Source organism: Oryctolagus cuniculus, chromosome 4, assembly GCF_051225735.1.
Source record: "Oryctolagus cuniculus isolate XC-2025 breed Fujian yellow rabbit chromosome 4, ASM5122573v1, whole genome shotgun sequence".
Taxonomy (NCBI): domain Eukaryota; kingdom Metazoa; phylum Chordata; class Mammalia; order Lagomorpha; family Leporidae; genus Oryctolagus; species Oryctolagus cuniculus.
This window is the reverse complement of record NC_142870.1, coordinates 55,163,829-55,180,246: the sequence shown is the minus strand read 5'-3', so window position 1 is coordinate 55,180,246 and position 16,418 is coordinate 55,163,829. Positions and strand designations below refer to the sequence as shown.

At 41.9% G+C, this 16,418-nt stretch overlaps 1 protein-coding gene across 6 annotated transcripts in view; it reads right to left on the bottom strand.

Annotated features, from left to right (window-relative positions):
• Nucleotides 1-14,968, bottom strand: part of TFG (trafficking from ER to golgi regulator) — a 41,425-nt gene extending 26,457 nt beyond the window's left edge. For 4 of the 6 annotated variants that reach the window (XM_008267035.5, XM_008267038.5, XM_089331609.1 and 1 more), the window contains exons 1-3: nt 14,810-14,968; nt 8,933-9,159; nt 4,438-4,521 (exon numbers count right to left, since the gene is read on the bottom strand). In XM_008267035.5, coding sequence (XP_008265257.1) covers nt 4,438-4,521; nt 8,933-9,116 — 268 coding nt within the window. In that variant the 5' untranslated portion in view covers nt 9,117-9,159; nt 14,810-14,968. Of the gene's footprint in view, nt 1-4,437; nt 4,522-8,932; nt 9,160-14,663 lie in introns of all 6 variants that reach the window. The other 2 variants (XM_051819143.3, XM_070072007.2) reach the window with 1 other exon arrangement.
• Nucleotides 14,969-16,418: the final 1,450 nt, after the last annotated feature.

The window sequence follows — 16,418 nt, the reverse complement described above, 5'->3', positions numbered from 1 at the left end:
ATCAGTATTTTGTGCTGTTTATCAAGCTTTCCCTCTCCTTTCGTCCTTTCCCATTTTTTTTTAAAGATTTATTTTTATTAATTTGAAAGACGGAGTTACAGAGAGAGGTAGAGACAGAGACAGAGAGGTCTTCCATCCGCTGGTTCACTCCCAAGATGGCTGCAACGGCCAGAGCTGTGCCAATCTGAAGCCAGGAGTCAAGAGCTTCCTCTGGGTCCACCCACGTGGGTACAGGGGCACAAGGACTTGGGCCATCTTCTACTGCTATCCCAGGCCACAGCAGAGAATTGGATCAGAAGAGGAGCAGCTGGGACTAGAACTGACGCCCAAAGGGGATGCTGGTGCTTCAGGTCAGGGCCTTAACCTGCTGTGCCACAGCACTGGCCCCTCCCATTTTCTAGTTAAGGAATGGGTCCCCTGTTTTCCTTGTTTCCCTCTCTACCAGCTATTTCTAATGTTATAGCAACCTTTAATTTAAAAATTCTAAAATTAATTGCAATCTTGCTCAAAAACAAATCCTTAAAATACTTGATTCCTATCGTCCCATCCTGTTTTACATATAATTATGGCTCAGTATTTTTGATCCAACTTTTCCTATTCCCCAATATACTGTTTTTTACAATACATGCCCTTTTAAATCTACATGTTACCCAATTTATTTGTCACAATTGCTTCTTGCATCTTTCACCACTTTCAGGACTTGATTTTCTTCTTGGTAAAAAACAAAAATTCTAATAAGAACCAGCGAGTGGTAAATTTTTTTTGTTCAAAATGTTATTTCCCCTTAATTCCTTAGTTTTAGTTGGTCTACAATATACTACTTTTCTAGTTATTTTTCTTAACCATTTGAATGAATGATTCTACTACCTTCTAGCTTTTACCATTACCGTGAAGTCTACTAAGAGATTAACTGCTTCACAGATAGAAGTCCTACCCTCTCTAGCTACTTTTAAAATAATCTGTTTTATATATTTTCCAGTCTTGTGGCAGTATGTCTTGTGGAGATTTATTTTTACTTATCCTGCTCACAACTGTGTCTCCTCAATCTGAGGATGTATATCTTCTGTAATTCTTGCCTTTAACCACGACCTTTGAATATATTTCTACTCCACTCTCCTTTCCTTCTTCAAATTCTTTATAGAAACATATTGGACTTTATTATTCTCGATTATTCTCGGCTTTTCTTTTTTTTTTTTTTTTTTTTTTTGCTTTATTCTCTAATTCCTTTGGACTTCCTTTTCTAATTCTGTTTTTACCTGTCACAAATCTACTTTTTCTTATTTTATATATTTATTTAAAAAGGCAGAGAAAAGACAGACCTAAGAACAGAGAGTTCCTATTCACTGGTTCACTTCCCAAATGCCAGGGACAGACAGGTGCTCGACCAGGTAGAAGCTGAGAGCCAGGAAGTCAATCCAGGTCTCCCATACTGGTGGCAGGAACCCATCAACTCCGGCCTTCATGTGCTGCCTCCCAGGGTGCATGTTAGCAGAAAATTGGAATCAAGAGCAGAGCCAGGTGCTGCTTAACCTATCTACTTAGTATTTAATTCCAATCAGATTTTTCATTTCTAAGTTACCTTAAGTTCTTTCTCTAAAACCTATTTTTATACTGCCATGTCCTTGTATTCTTATTCCCTCTGTGTCTTTATCAACTATTGACACATTTTATAGTCTATCACTTCTATTAACTGAAGTTCTTATACATCTCAATCCTGCTAATTGTGCCTTATTTCTTGCTTACATGAACTATTCTATGTGTTTTACAGTTTTGAGCTTCAAGTTCATCAAAAGATTTCGTCAGTGAACAATCTATGTGACCTGAATCGAGAATACACCTCTCCAGAGATTTTTACACTGCTTCTGCTATTTTTTGATAGTGATATTTGGGCTTGAAAGTTCCCCAAATATTTCAATTGCTTAAATTTAAAATCAACCCATGTAAGATCATGGTTTTACATCCTCAAAGAAGACTTCCAAACCTCTGACAAGCCATGGTGTAAGAATCGTTTTCTTGATTTTTCCTGTGTCATGGGAGAAATTTGCTTTCTACAATAGTCTTTTCAGAATATAGTCCATTCATGTTGTGACTCAGGGTGATCCTGTGCCTGGCTGGGAGACTGCCTGCCTAGACCATGCAGGAGGTTAAGAAGACCTGGCACACAATGGCCCCTGGGAAAAACCCTGGTCCAGGGCTCAGCACAGAGACCCCCACATATGACCTAATGGCAGGCACAGGGGTCCCAGCCACATTTCCCCCACCCCCACCTCCAGTTGAGGGGCCTTGTAACTATCAACTAGGTAAACAGCTCCCGGGTGTGGCCCAGACCCAAAAGACCACCTGGAAGGCTACATGGACTATGTGACCTTCAAGCTGACTGGAGAAGCACAGAGGCTCCAGTATAGGCTTTATCCTATAGAATTAGTGTTGCTACCCTGAGCTAGCTACTGCCCTTTGCCTGCCCCATAAAGCTTGTGCCTAACTGCTAATAAACAGACATGTTCACCGAAACTGTCTCCAGTGCTTCTTGTTGAAGAATACTATCATCCCACCATCCCAACAGTATGGGCCTCACAGGATGAGCCCACAAATGTCAAATGGCAAGTTCTTAGATTATGCAAACAAAATATACCATTACCACTAAGATCACCTACATCTGAGTTTTAGGTACTTTTGGCCTTGGTTTTTAGTTCCATCTATTTTTTGGTCCTTGACTTTCCTGGGTAAGCCACATTATATAATCCAAAAAAATGTATTTGTGATAGTTTATTTAGCATGTCCTCAGGGTTCTTTAAGGGAGAGTTTTCAGATTATCCAATCTATCTTTCACCTAGCCAACAACTATTTTATAATCAATACTGTAAAAGATGTTTTAAGAATACGGGGCCAGCACTATGGCTAGCAGGTAAAGCCTCCGCCTGCAGTGCTGGCATCCCATATGGGAGCTGGTTCAAGACCCGGCTGTTCCACTTCCGGCCCAGGTCTCTGCTATGGCCTGGTAAAGCAGCAGAAGATGGCCCAACTCCTTGGGTCCCTGCACCCACGTGGGAAACCAGGAAGAAGCTCCTGACTCCTGGTTTTGGATCGGCACAGCTCCAGCTGTTGCAGCCATCTGGGGAGTGAACCAGCAAATGGAAGACACCTCTCTCCCTCTCCCCCCACCCCCCACCTCTCCTCTCTCTGTGTAACTATGATTTTCAACTAAAATAAATAAATCTTAAAAAAAGAATTCTTAAAACAATTTTGTTATTAACATTTTAAAATGATTCAGTCATCCTTCCTAGCTGTAGATGAAACAGATAAAATTAAATCAGTGGACTACAATATTTTATGAAATATAAGGTTCACAAATTTAATAAAATAAAATAAAAAGGGGCTGGTGCCATGATGCAGCAAGTTAAGCCATCACCTGAGATGCCAGTATCCCACATGGGGGCTGGTTCAAGTCCCAACTGCTCCAATTCCAATCCAGCTCCCTACTAATGTGCCTGGGAAGGAGTGAAGGATGGCCCAAGTGCTTTAGCGCCTATACCCACATGGGAGACCAGAATGAAGCTCTAGGATCCTGAAACTCTATGTTCCAGGCTTTAGCCTGGCTCAGCCTCAGCCATTGTGATCATCTGGTGAACGAACCAGTGGATGGATGATATCTCCATCTCAAACTCTGCCTTTCAAATAAATAATTAAAAATAAATAAAACATGCACAAGAAAGAAAAAGCAAGATTTTATTTTTAGATAATCGCTCTACCACTTCAAACTCTGTAATAATTTCTATTTTGTTCCTTAAGTGTTCTGTCTTACAAATCTAATAAGATCTGCAAGAAAACATAAGCTAAACAATTAAAATTAGTCTTTTATTTATTTATATCACACCTTTCTCTAATCCTTAAGTACTCCTTGAAAAATAGTGTCTTAAGTAACAGGTTTATGTTAAGTCCTGAGAGTAAATAACATCATACTAGATTATAAAGGAAGATATTTATAAATGCTTAGCAAACTCAGAGGTAGTTTTAACCCTGATATTATTTTTAGCCTTGATAATCAATAAAATTGCTATATATACTATTTAGTGTAATAAAGCAAATATAGAATTTCAGACATGTCTGTTTTCTATTAATCTTTCAAAAATACAAGTATCTTAACAAATCACAATTCTGACAGCGCAAAATTAAAGCTGTAATTCTCTATTAGAGATAGCTAAGTAATATCTGACTTCAAAAACCAAACTTTAACATATTCTGTTAATAAAATTTGTATCATATTTTAAAACACACATAGCCAAAAACCTTAAGTAATTTTAAACTACCTGAAAGCAAATTAATTTCAGCACCTTTTGGACAACTTATCGCTTAATTCTAAGTCATTAAAAGGAAAAACCCAAAAAGTCTTTAATAAAATGCAGTGAATAGTAAAGTTATCAGAAGTTTATCACTCACCAAACAATGTCAGTTTCAGTATCCTACTACACTGAATTGCAAAGGAAAGGTCAGAACTATCAAAAATTGTTATAAGATCTCCATCTGAAATTAAAAAAAAATATAATTGAGTAAACTAGGACATATGTAAAATTAACATCCAAAATCAAAATTTTGGATAATTAGAATAATAAATTAGAATCCCCTACAACAAACTTAAACAAACATTAAAGGATCATATTTGTTCAAACAATACTAAACCAATATTGTTTATTACTCTTACAGCAAGGTATTTATCATATCTTCATGTGAAAACCCACAGCTAAGGTTAATGCACTAAGTATATGAATTCTTAGTCACTAGAAAAAGATTCATAGCAGCAACAAAGCAAACTATTAGTTTAGACTGAAATATTTCAATTTCAAAAAATGTAAATACATTTATCAAAAGTAAAATAAAGATGTCCAAGCTTCAAATCTTAACTCAGAATACAATAAAATGTATCAACAGAAATGAAAATAAAGTCACACACAAAAATAATTGAAGGAATTGCAAAAAACAAATTTTTGCAGAACTGCTTTAACAAGTAGACAATAGAGCTTTTCAGGTCACTGACCATTTTGATAATAAGATGAAAATTATCAAGTCTCTCCCAGAAAAATATGTATATATACACAAACTAGAGCACATTTAAAAAGAATACTATAATAACCATATCAACTACATGTTTAAAAAGCTTTCAAAGATAGCTTTCAAAGCTTTCCTATAGATCCTCTTTCTGAGAGATTCCTGAGAGAGTCAGAGTAAAAGCAGAAAAGAAGCCAAGACATGGAGTTGGCCTTGGGTCTCTGCAGGGTTTTCTTTATAGACAGAGTTCGGTAAAGAAGAGTTTTGTCCTGGGGAGGCCAACAAGCTGCTCCAGATGCTCCGCTGCACCCATTTATTTTTTTTAAAGACGTATTTATTTATCTGAAAGTCAGAGTTACAGAGAGTGGAAGGGAGAAAGGCAGAGGGGTAGGGAGAGAACAACTTGATCAAATTAAGGCACACATTTGGTAGACAAAGGTGAAAATCAATGTCTTTTAAGTAGGTAAGAGTACCATGGAAAAGAACCAGAAAAAAAAATCACTTTCCTTTTCCTTAACATGAGTTGACTCAAAAATTACAGTTTGGGGTACTCTTCTATCGTATATCACAAAAAGGAGAATACACCTGTTACTAGATGACCTGCTTAGTTCATTACTAGTGATTCACTCTCCCTTTCCACAATGGAAGTTGTATAAAGTGGCTGCCCAGCCAGGAATGACATTTTCCAACCCATTTGCATCTCAGCAAACCCACATGATTGACTGGTTTCCAGCCAATGTGAGTGGACAGAAATGACAACATCACCTCAAGGCCTTGAAAGTAAAATCACTTCACACTCTTATCTTTATCCATCTGCCTGATAGGTGTCAATCCCCAATGTGTTGAACATAGCTTCTGTCAGCCTGGGTCCCTAAATGACCTCGAGTGTTAAATTATTGAAATTTTAAGAATTCTATTATAGCAGCTGACATTACTTCTTTTTATAGATTTTAAGTGAAAGGCAGAGAGTGAGATAAAGAGAGATAAAGAGATCTTCCAGTAAGCTGATTCATTCCACAAATGGCCACAACAGCCCAGAATGGGTCAGGCTGAAGTCAGGAGTCTGAGATTCCATTTGGGTCTCCCATGTAGGCTGGCAGGTCGAAGCACTTGGGACATCTTCCACTGCTTTCCCAGGCACAGTAGCAGGAATATACTAGATAGGGAAGCAGAGCAGTTGGGACTCAAACCAACATTCCAATATGGGATGCTGGTGACACAAACAGCAGCTTAACTGGCTGTGCCACCAGACCCAGTTAACATTACTTTAAAGCACCATTCAGAGAGACAGAGAAGTTATTAGTGATAAGAAGAAAACCAAGATAAACACAGTATCAGAGATATTAAGAGATCAGAGTATTTGAAAAAGGATAGTGTGAACAGCAACATCAAATCTGGTGATCATGCTGTGGCTTAGTGGGTTAAGCTGCCGCCTGCAGTGCCAGCATCCTATATGGGCACCAGTTTGAGTTCTAGCTGCTCCACTTCCAATCCAGCTCCCTGCTAATGCACCTGAAAAAAGCAGTAGAGAATAGCCCAAGTGCTTGGGTCCCTGCCACATAGGAGACCTGGAAGAAGCTCCTGGCTTCGGTTTGACTCAGCTCTGCCCCAGCCCTGGCTTTTATGGCCATTTGAAGAATGAACCAGAAGTGTAAGATCTCTCTCTCCCTCTCTCTCTAACTGCCTTTCAAATAAAAAATAAACATTTAAGGGGGAAAAAAAGCTAAAATAGACTGTAAAGTAATAAAGATACTGGTAATTGCCTAAAGAACAAATTTCAGTAGAGATGTTAACAAAGAAGGCAGATTAAAAAATAGGAAGGGGCTGGTGTTGTGACACAGAACGTCAGAGCCATTGCCTGCGATGCACACATTCCATATGGGAACCATTTCATGTCCTGGCTGCTCTAATTTGAATCCAGCTCCCTGATACTTCGGAAGATAGCCCATGTGTTTGGGCCCCTACCACCTATCTGGGAGACCTCCATGAAGCTACCAGTTCCTTGCTTCAGCCTTGCCCAGCCCTGGCCATTACAGCCATCTGTGGAGTAAACCAGTAGATGGAAGATCTCTCTGACTCCCCTTCTAACCCTGACTTTCAAATAAATAAATCTAAATATATATAGATATAGATATAGATATAGATATAGATATAGATATGAAATAGTGCTGTAATTCTACTGTGTGACTGATGAAACATTTGTCATACAAAATCTATCTTCATAAAAACTTTGAAGGTCAAATGATCCTGGGAACATTTCACACTATAAAATTATAATATACATCAGCACATTATATACTCTGAAAAATTCCTGCAACAAACACATTTGTCTTTGGATAAACTAGCTTTTCTCTAATTAGTTGACTATGAAATCTTTTTTCATTCAATATATACTGCTATCCCTTTCACTCTGGGAAATACACATGGAAATGTGATATATATACACGAGGGACTACTACTCAGCCAAGAAAAGGATAAAATCTTGCCTTTCACAATAAAATGGATGTAACTGGAGACCATTATACTCAGTGAAATAACCTAGTCCCAAAGACAAATATCATTTATTTTCTCTGATTTGTGTTAACTTATAGAGGACAAAAAGAATGTAATGTATATAAGTGAAAATGACATTTTGAGATTTGGTGATTGTTTGTAGCTCCTGTCTATATTCCTAAGAAACAGTGTTTTTCTCCTTACTACTTGTTGAATTATTTATTTAGTGGAGGATTAAGCTTGTTATTATAAAGTAAATTGAAGGCCGGCTTCACGGCTCACTAGGCTAATCCTCCGCCTTGCGGCGCCGGCACACCGGGTTCTAGTCCCGGTCGGGGCACTGGATTCTGTCCCGGTTGCCTCTCTTCCAGGCCAGCTCTCTGCTGTGGCCAGGGAGTGCAGTGGAGGATGGCCCAAGTCCTTGGGCCCTGCACCCCATGGGAGACCAGGATAAGTACCTGGCTCCTGCCATCGGATCAGCACAGTACGCCGGCCACAGCGCGTAGGCTGCGGCGGCCATTGGAGGGTGAACCAACGGCAAAGGAAGACCTTTCTCTCTGTCTCTCTCTCTCTCACTGTCCACTCTTCCTGTCAAAAATAAATAAATAAATAAAGTAAATTGAAAGCATGTCACTGCAAAAATTAAAAGGAAAAAACAAAGAAGGAGAGAGTCATAGCAAGGGAGGAAAAGAGGGTAGGATGGGAGGTATCATTATGCTCTTAAAACTGCATATATAAGCCGGCGCCGTGGCTCAATAGGCTAATCCTCCACCTTGCGGCGCCGGCACACCGGGTTCTAGTCCCGGTTGGGGCGCCGGATTCTGTCCCGGTTGCCCCTCTTCCAGGCCAGCTCTCTGCTATGGCCAGGGAGTGCAGTGGAGGATGGCCCAGGTGCTTGGGCCCTGCACCCCATGGGAGACCAGGAAAAGCACCTGGCTCCTGGCTCCTGCCAGGATCAGCGCGGTGCGCCGGCTGCAGCGGCGGCCATTGGAGGGTGAACCAGCGGCAAAAGGAAGACCTTTCTCTCTCTGTCTCTCTCTCTCACTGTCCACTCTGCCTGTCAAAAAAAAAAAAAAAAAAAAAAAAACTGCATATATAAAATAGATAAATCTATCCCCTTTATATAAATATTTTACTTAAGAAAAAAAAAGCAAAATGGAAGCCAGAAGAGTATGGGTAAACAAAGGGAAAAATACTTGTAAAAAAGTATATTAACTTATAAATAATTATACTAATGATCTGAACATCCCATTAAATAAATAAAAGAAGGGGGCCACTCAAATACCATGAAGGGGGAAGACAGAGTCCAATGACTATAGGCAAAAAAAAAAAAAAAAAAAAAAAAAAACACATACTATGTGTTAACTCTTACAAACCAGGTTTAAAAATACTTTACCTTCATCTTTATACTTTATTGTAACTTCATCATTACTCAGAAGTTTTCCTCGGAAAACTCGTTGCATCATTAGCACTAATTCATCATAAGTAATATCTTCATTATGAATGGGAATTCGTCGAATATCCTCCCCAAGTTGAGCTTTGATGATTAGCTTTCCGCTTAGGTCCAACTGTCCATTCATGGTGGATTCCAGGATGTTCTATTTATATTAGTCTAGAGAAAAACTGATAAAAAGACTCTTATTTAATAAAACAATAAAACATCTTAAAATCTGAAAGCACATTTATTGTTGGAATCTAAGAAATGCTGGCTCTTTAAAGAGACTCATTGCTCATGACCATCTTCATGTTAAAATGGTCTAGAGGCAACTTTATTATGTATTTTATATCTACTACTATCTTATCTACATGTTTAACTGCTAACTTCACATTACCATGCAGATTTCTAACATGTCTACAAACAAGTTCCTGATCTTCTACTAAAACTGCATCTCCCAAAGTCTTCCCTAATTCATTTGGTGACAAGTCCTTTCTTCCAGTTGTTCAAGACCAAAAAGAAACACACACACACACACACACACACACACACGGTTCCTCTCTTTTTCTCACATCCTTGACCTTCAAACTTAGCTTTAAGCTATCTCCAGAACCCAACCACCTCAATCACTATCAAGCTGATCCAAGTCACTATCACCACCTACCTAAATGATTACAAAAGACTTCTAACTGGTCTGCCTGCTTTTTATCTTTGCCTACTTTCACAACCTATTCTTAGCACATCAGATTTATCATGTTATTTATCCTGTTAAAATCTAATGTTGCTCAGCTCAAAACCTTCCAATATATTCCTCACTTCCTACCTGGCCCTACTACTCATCCCCACCACATTCATACTTCAAGCTCTTTTCTCAACTTGAAGCTATACACTTCCTACTCCGCATGCCTTGATCCTTTTCATACAACTCAAATGAATCATGTTCCTGATCAAATGTCAATTTCTCAGAAGTCTTCCCTAACCATCTAATTTAAAACAGGGCACGCACGACATGTGTTAAATTGCTGCTTAGGATACCTGTGTCCCATATTGGAGTACCTGGCTCAAGCCCTGCTACTCTGCTTCTAATCAAGCTTCCCACTAATGAGCCTCAGAGGCAGATGATGGTTCAAGTACTTGAGTCCCTGCCACCCACAAGAAGAGACAAGGACTAAGTTTCCAGCTCCTTGCTTTGGCCTGGACCAGCACCAGCGATACAGACATTTGGTGACTAAACGAGCAAATGGAAGATCATTCTCTCTCTTTATAAAAAAAATTTTAAATTTAAAATAAAAAAAACATTTAAAAATAAAATGAATCCCCCAGGGCAGGCATTTGGTCTAGCAATTGAATGTCAACCTTCCCATATCAGAGTGCCTGGGTTCAAGTCCAAGTTCCATTCCTGATTCCAGTTTCCTGCTAATGTGCACTCTGGGCAGTAGCAAGTGATGGCTCAAGTGGCTGTGTCCCTGTAACCCACATGGGAGACCTGGATTGGGTTTCCAGCTCTTCAGTCTGGTCCATCCCCAGAAGATGCAGACATCTGGAAAGTGAACTAGCAGACAGGAGTTATCCATCTGTCTTCAAATATTTTTTAAAGGCTCCTCTTACCATCTTGGTTTCGTTTTGTTCCAAGCACTTAGCAGTACTATCAGAAATTAAAAATTTATTAATTTTCACTGTTCTTTCTACTCAAAGGTAGGAAGCAAACAGTGCCCAACACATGATAATCATCCCACAATTCTTAAAGAGAGAAACAATTAGCTTCAAACTTCTATTAACTTAAATATCTAAATGTTAACCCACAAAAAAGTGAACACTACAACAGAGCCTCAAATTTTCCAATATAAGAAAGATCTCTTAAGTATTTTGAGAAAGAACAAATCAGTGATACCTGCTAAGCTTTCTTTTTATTTATTTTTATTCTTTTGAAAGGCAGAGAGAAAAACAAGATAGTTAACTCCCATCTGCTGGTTCACTCCACCAAATGCCCACAGTAGATGGGGCTGGGCCAGGCTGAAGCCAGGAGCTAGAACACAACCCAGGTCCCCACATTAGGTGGCAAGGATCCAAGAACTTGAGGCCATTACCTGCTGCCTTACAGGATATACAATATCTGGAAGCCGGATCAGACGCAGAGGTGGGATGCAAGCCCAGGAACTCTGATATAGGATGCGAGTCTCCTAAGTGGCATCTTAACTGCTGTGCCAAACACACACCCTTCCCTTTCTAATGAGACTGCCAGCTACGGTGCTACACAGTCCATAACCCTACCTTATAGAGTGAGTGTTTATGATCAGACTGCATACTTTAAAGACAAAAGACAGTATCAGAGAATTAGCCACTAAATAATAATTTGCCACAGAGATTTTCCCTTTTGGGCTTTAATCTTATTTTGGGGTTATCCAGTGTAATCATCTGAAATTATTTTATAATCTTATATTCAAGTTCTCTTGTAATTTAAATGATTACTAAAGGCTAATATCTCTTCTCAAGGCCAAGATGTTCCTGATGTGTTATCTATAATCACTGAGCATTTCCTTAACACAACTCCTCCCCCACCCCCAAAGTAAATGATCTCTCAAGGCTGTTTAAGGTGACAACCGCCTCTAAAGGGCTCCATTCTACTCCCAATGTCATGCTTTACTACTGGCACCATTTTGTTTCCTCCTCTTAAATGTATCATTTCATTAACACCAACAAACCTCTTTGCAACCATTCCCATGTCCTTGGTGTGTTTATGTATGAAAGCTGCTTTCCAACCAATCAACTCTTCCAATAGTTGAAAAAAGTTTCCATGAATCCTAAATTATCTCATGAATATTCAATATAAATGTTTTAGTATTTAAACGTCCCATGTCTTTTGATCTAACTATTCCTTAAATTAGGGGTGGGGAACAGCTGGCCCACAGGCAGCATAAGGGCAACGAAATCATTTGGTCTGGCCCTGCCAAGAAGGCAGCTGCAGGTGGGACTCGAAACTTAGTAAATCTGTAACAGGTTAATTTTTAGGTGAATAATTCTGTATGGCCTGCAAATGATGTTATAAATATCCAAATGGCCCTTGGCAGAAAAAAGGTTCCCCAACCCTGCCTTACATGAACGTCTCTAGACTCCCCCACCGCCCTCTAGACAGATTACATCTTATTAATAAATCTTTAATGAAGCAGGACATTAAAAATATCACTCTAAAGTCAATTCAGAATACAATAGACTCTGCTCCACTATCTGGATAGATGCCACATTTATCTTAATGCAAAAGAGAAAGTCAGCCTTTTTATCGGCCAATTCTCACAGTGGATTACTCATGATGATTGTAATTAAACTAAAACCTCTATGAACTACCTCTTAACCTATGAGTCAAACCTGACCGCCACATTCAGGAGAAAACGTGCTGAATATCTACTATGAGCTGAGCTCTATAGTTACTTCAACAAGACGGCAAATATCCCATCTTGTCTGCATTGGCAGCCTGAGACCATGATAAAGTCCTTTCAATAAATAAATGTATTTGTTGCCTTCTCTTACCTACAGAACGTATAAACCAGCAACAATGCCTAAAAGGACCAGTGTAAGATGGTATTACCTATTCCCAGCAGCACCTAGAACACAGCCTGACATACGAAAGGAATTTAAAGAACTGTTTTTGTTCCCTGCACAAAAAAATGAGGCATAACAAAGTTCTGATAAAGGGATTGGTAGGCTGTAATAGCAGGTCAGTTCTCAAGTCAGACTTTCACTTCAGTACCTCGTCTTTGCAGAAGACTCCCCCCTTTCAAATAAGTAAAAATCAAATCTTAAAAATTGACTCTGCACATCAGCTACACTACTTTTTTTTAATTTATTTATTTAAAAGTCAGAGTTACACAAAAGGAGAGGCAGAAAGAAAGAGAGAGAGAGAGAGGAGAGAGAAAAATCAATCTTTCATCTGCTGATTCACTCCCCAATTGGCCACAATAGCCAGAGCTGTGCCAGGCAATAGCAGAGCTGGATCAGAAGTGGAGTGGCCAGGACACAAACTGGCACCGATAAGGGATGCCGGCACTGCAGGTGGCAGCTTTACCCACTATGCCACAGCTCTGGTCCCTACACTACTTATTAAGAGTAAATTCCAACACAAAACATAATTGACAGTATGCCCTTTCGATGGGGGAGGGTGTTGCTCAGTTCCAATAGATCTACAAACTTTTAAGTTGTGTATAGTTTCCAACCACCATGTTTGCCTGTAAATTCACTTTCAATGCTTCCCATTGATTGTAAACACCCTGCAGCCAAGAACTAAGCTTCCGGGGCCAGTGCTGTGGCATAGCGGGTAAAGCCACCGCCTGCAGTGCTGGCATCTCATATGGGCGCCGGTCCAAGTCCTGGCTACTCCACTTCTGATCCAGCTCTCTGCTATGCCCTGGGAAAACAGAAGGCGGCCCAAGTGCTTTGACTCCTGCACCTGTGTGAGAGACCCTTAAGAAGTCCTGGCTTTGGATTGGTGCAGCTATGGCAGGAGCGGCCACCTGGGAAGTGAACCAGGGGATGGAAGACCTCTCTTTCTCTTTCTGCCTCTTTCTCTCTCTGCCTCTATAACTCTGCCTTCAAATAAATAAATATTTTTTAAAAAAGAACCAAGCTTCCTTCTCAAGGAAGTCTGTAGTCATCACCTTAAGACAAACACATTAGTGTCACAAAACAAAAATTTTCCCTTTGAGAGGAAATCTCACCCCATTTCTTTATAGAATGGCAGGATTCTGGTTCTCTTTTACCCTAACAAGGTCTACACTGCTACTTCCCAGAGCTGCTAGTGAGATCCTTCCATTTTCTTCTTCCATCTTAACCCCACCCCCCTCCCCCTGTCCAGAAATGACCTGGCCACTGTGTTAACTCTCCAACAGGTACACTTTTCTCAGCAACGGGGATAAGCTGACATGCCCAAGGTCACATCAGAAAAAACCTGCCTCCTCAACCAGCATCTACCTTCAGTGACCAAACCTCTGCTTCTAGTGACCCTGAGAATTAAGCCCAGCTCCAAATTCAGAGGCGCTGCCTGAGATACCTCCTTAGGGTAGGAGTTTCCTTCAAGAACTCCTACACCGTATCGGCCCTTCATTGTTCCAAAGAACGCAGTGGGTCTGAAAGCCTGCCTACATTCTACACCAGGGACGTCAAGACTCTTGACACTGGCTAATGGGACATGAAGTTTCGAGGGCCTGATTTCTCATGGGCAAAATGAGATATCCTACCAGCGTCTAGATTTGGATGGGTCCTTGCGATGACTAACTGGGATCCGGCACCTACAACACTTAGTACAGGGACAGGGCTCAGCAAACTCCAAAGTTAGCAATCGTCCTCTCTAAAACTGGGCTGGGCCTCCAGACGGCGCATGATTAAGCACTGACACAGTCAAGGAACCAGGGTCCTCTCAAGCGACTCCCCCCCCCCAATAAAGTATTCCCAGAGCAGCCACTTAGCAATCGCTACCCTTGCAAGCCCCTCTCGGGGTTAAATGCCGGCGACCGCAGGCCTCCCAAAGCGCCTCTGCTCTCTCGGGCAACCCGACCCTTTGGAGGCAGACGGAACCGGCACCAGAGCACTTGTTGGCCCCAAAGCCCCCCAGCTGGGATTGTGCAACCGGGACCGACCGTCAGCACTCTCCCCTCCCCCTCTGCAGCCTCCCCTCCTCCACGCAAGGCCCTGCCCGGCCTACCTCCTCCCCTCCCCGTGGGGTCCCCGGCCTCGGCCCCTCAGGCCGCACCCGCCCCGCGCCGGCAGGTTAGAGCGAGGCCTCCCCGCGGCTCCTAGTCTCCGGGCCTCCTCGGAGGGAGACCGCGCCCCGGACTCCAGCGGCCGTACCAGCTTGCCGAGGCCGCCGCCGCCGCCGCCGCCGCCTCTCCGTGGGTCTGCGCTGACCCGGCCGGGGCGAGGGAAGGCTCGTGGGGGAGGCTGCGGTCACGGCCCGGTCCGTCGCCCTCCGCGGCCGCCGCACTTCGCTCGCAGGCTCGCGCGGGCCCCGGCCAATCGCACAGACCCAACAAGCCTAGCGAGAGCTTGGGCCCAGTACGTGGCAGGTGGGGGAAGGAGAAGGGCGGGAGCAAGATTAAAAAAAAAAAAAATCCGTCCTTTCGCTCCGCCTCTTTGCGAGCAGGCCACTCCAGAGACGCATGCGCAGCGGTGGGCGGCTCGGGCCGGCAGAGGTGTCCCGGCGCTCTCACTGGATGAACGGGTGTAGGACTGTGAGCGGAACGGAAGGCCGCATGCGCAGGGCGTGACCAGGCACTTCCGGCTTTCCTGAAAGCGTGTATTTCCCGTGTCTCGCCCGTGGGCGGGGCTAGACTCCGCAGCCGGCTGAATTTGGGCGTCTTTGCACGTTCGGGTGGGATTTGTTGCGTGACCCTAGTAATTCTCCTCGTTTCATCTCGAAAACACTAACCCTTTTCTCGCCTGCCCTGTACAATCCGTTCATTCGTCGTTGGGCGCCCACACTTGGCCCGGCACTTTGCTTAGGCAGGGGGATGATGAATGAGTGAGTGAGCCAGGAGTTTCCAATTCAACAGGGACACCCGACAGCATTTGTACAACGGGACAAACCTATAATTGTGTGAAGAGAAAATGCTGGGAAATTATGCCTCAGGACTCCAGAAGTCTTTTTTTAAAGGATAAGCCATTTGAGCGCGTCCTACAGAAGTTTCCCGTCTCCCTTACTTACAGCATTTGTGTTGGACATATTTAAGTGCCCTGGCACAGACTGAAGCCTAGACTTTTGTGTGGATGTGAAAAGTGGGACGGTCGAGGAGGGAAGTGTTATTTTTAGAGTTTCGAGGAGCTTTTATCTTCTATTTTAAATTTTTAAAATATACCAAATGGTACTTGGTGAAACATGAAGGCTGATTTCATTCAGAATTTTCACAACAGGTATAGGGAACCCTGCAACAGCAACACCATTTTCAGAAAGTAGGCCCAACTTTGAGTATAGGATTGGCACGTTAGTAGATGAAAATTTACTAAGAGGAAATATGGAGGGAAGAGTGGTTGTGGCGAAGCCATCCTGCCAGCTGAGGGCAGGCCAGGGTGATCAGATAGCGTCTGATCAGGTACTGAAGCTGTGGAGGTTCTTTGCTAGAATCAGACTTTATGAAGAAATGCATATGTGGGCCTCGTAGAAGACTCAGGAGCTGTCTAAAGAAGCCTTGGCTGTTAGAGATTTAGCAAACAGGTGAAACATTTCAAACCCACCTGATTCCCAGTTGTTCCCACCTCAAGAACCTGGTGTAAAATAAATTCAGTTGTTTCTGGGTGAAAAGTTACTCATTTAGTACTGTACATATATGATCTTTTTGCAGTTGTTAAGTCTGAAAATTCAGTTTGAGAGTGAAATGTGAGGATCTTAGATGCTTTTGCCTCTGAGTTGTATTTTCCAACAATTGTGTATGCGACTCTTTGAGCAATTGCTTGCAGGGATTGA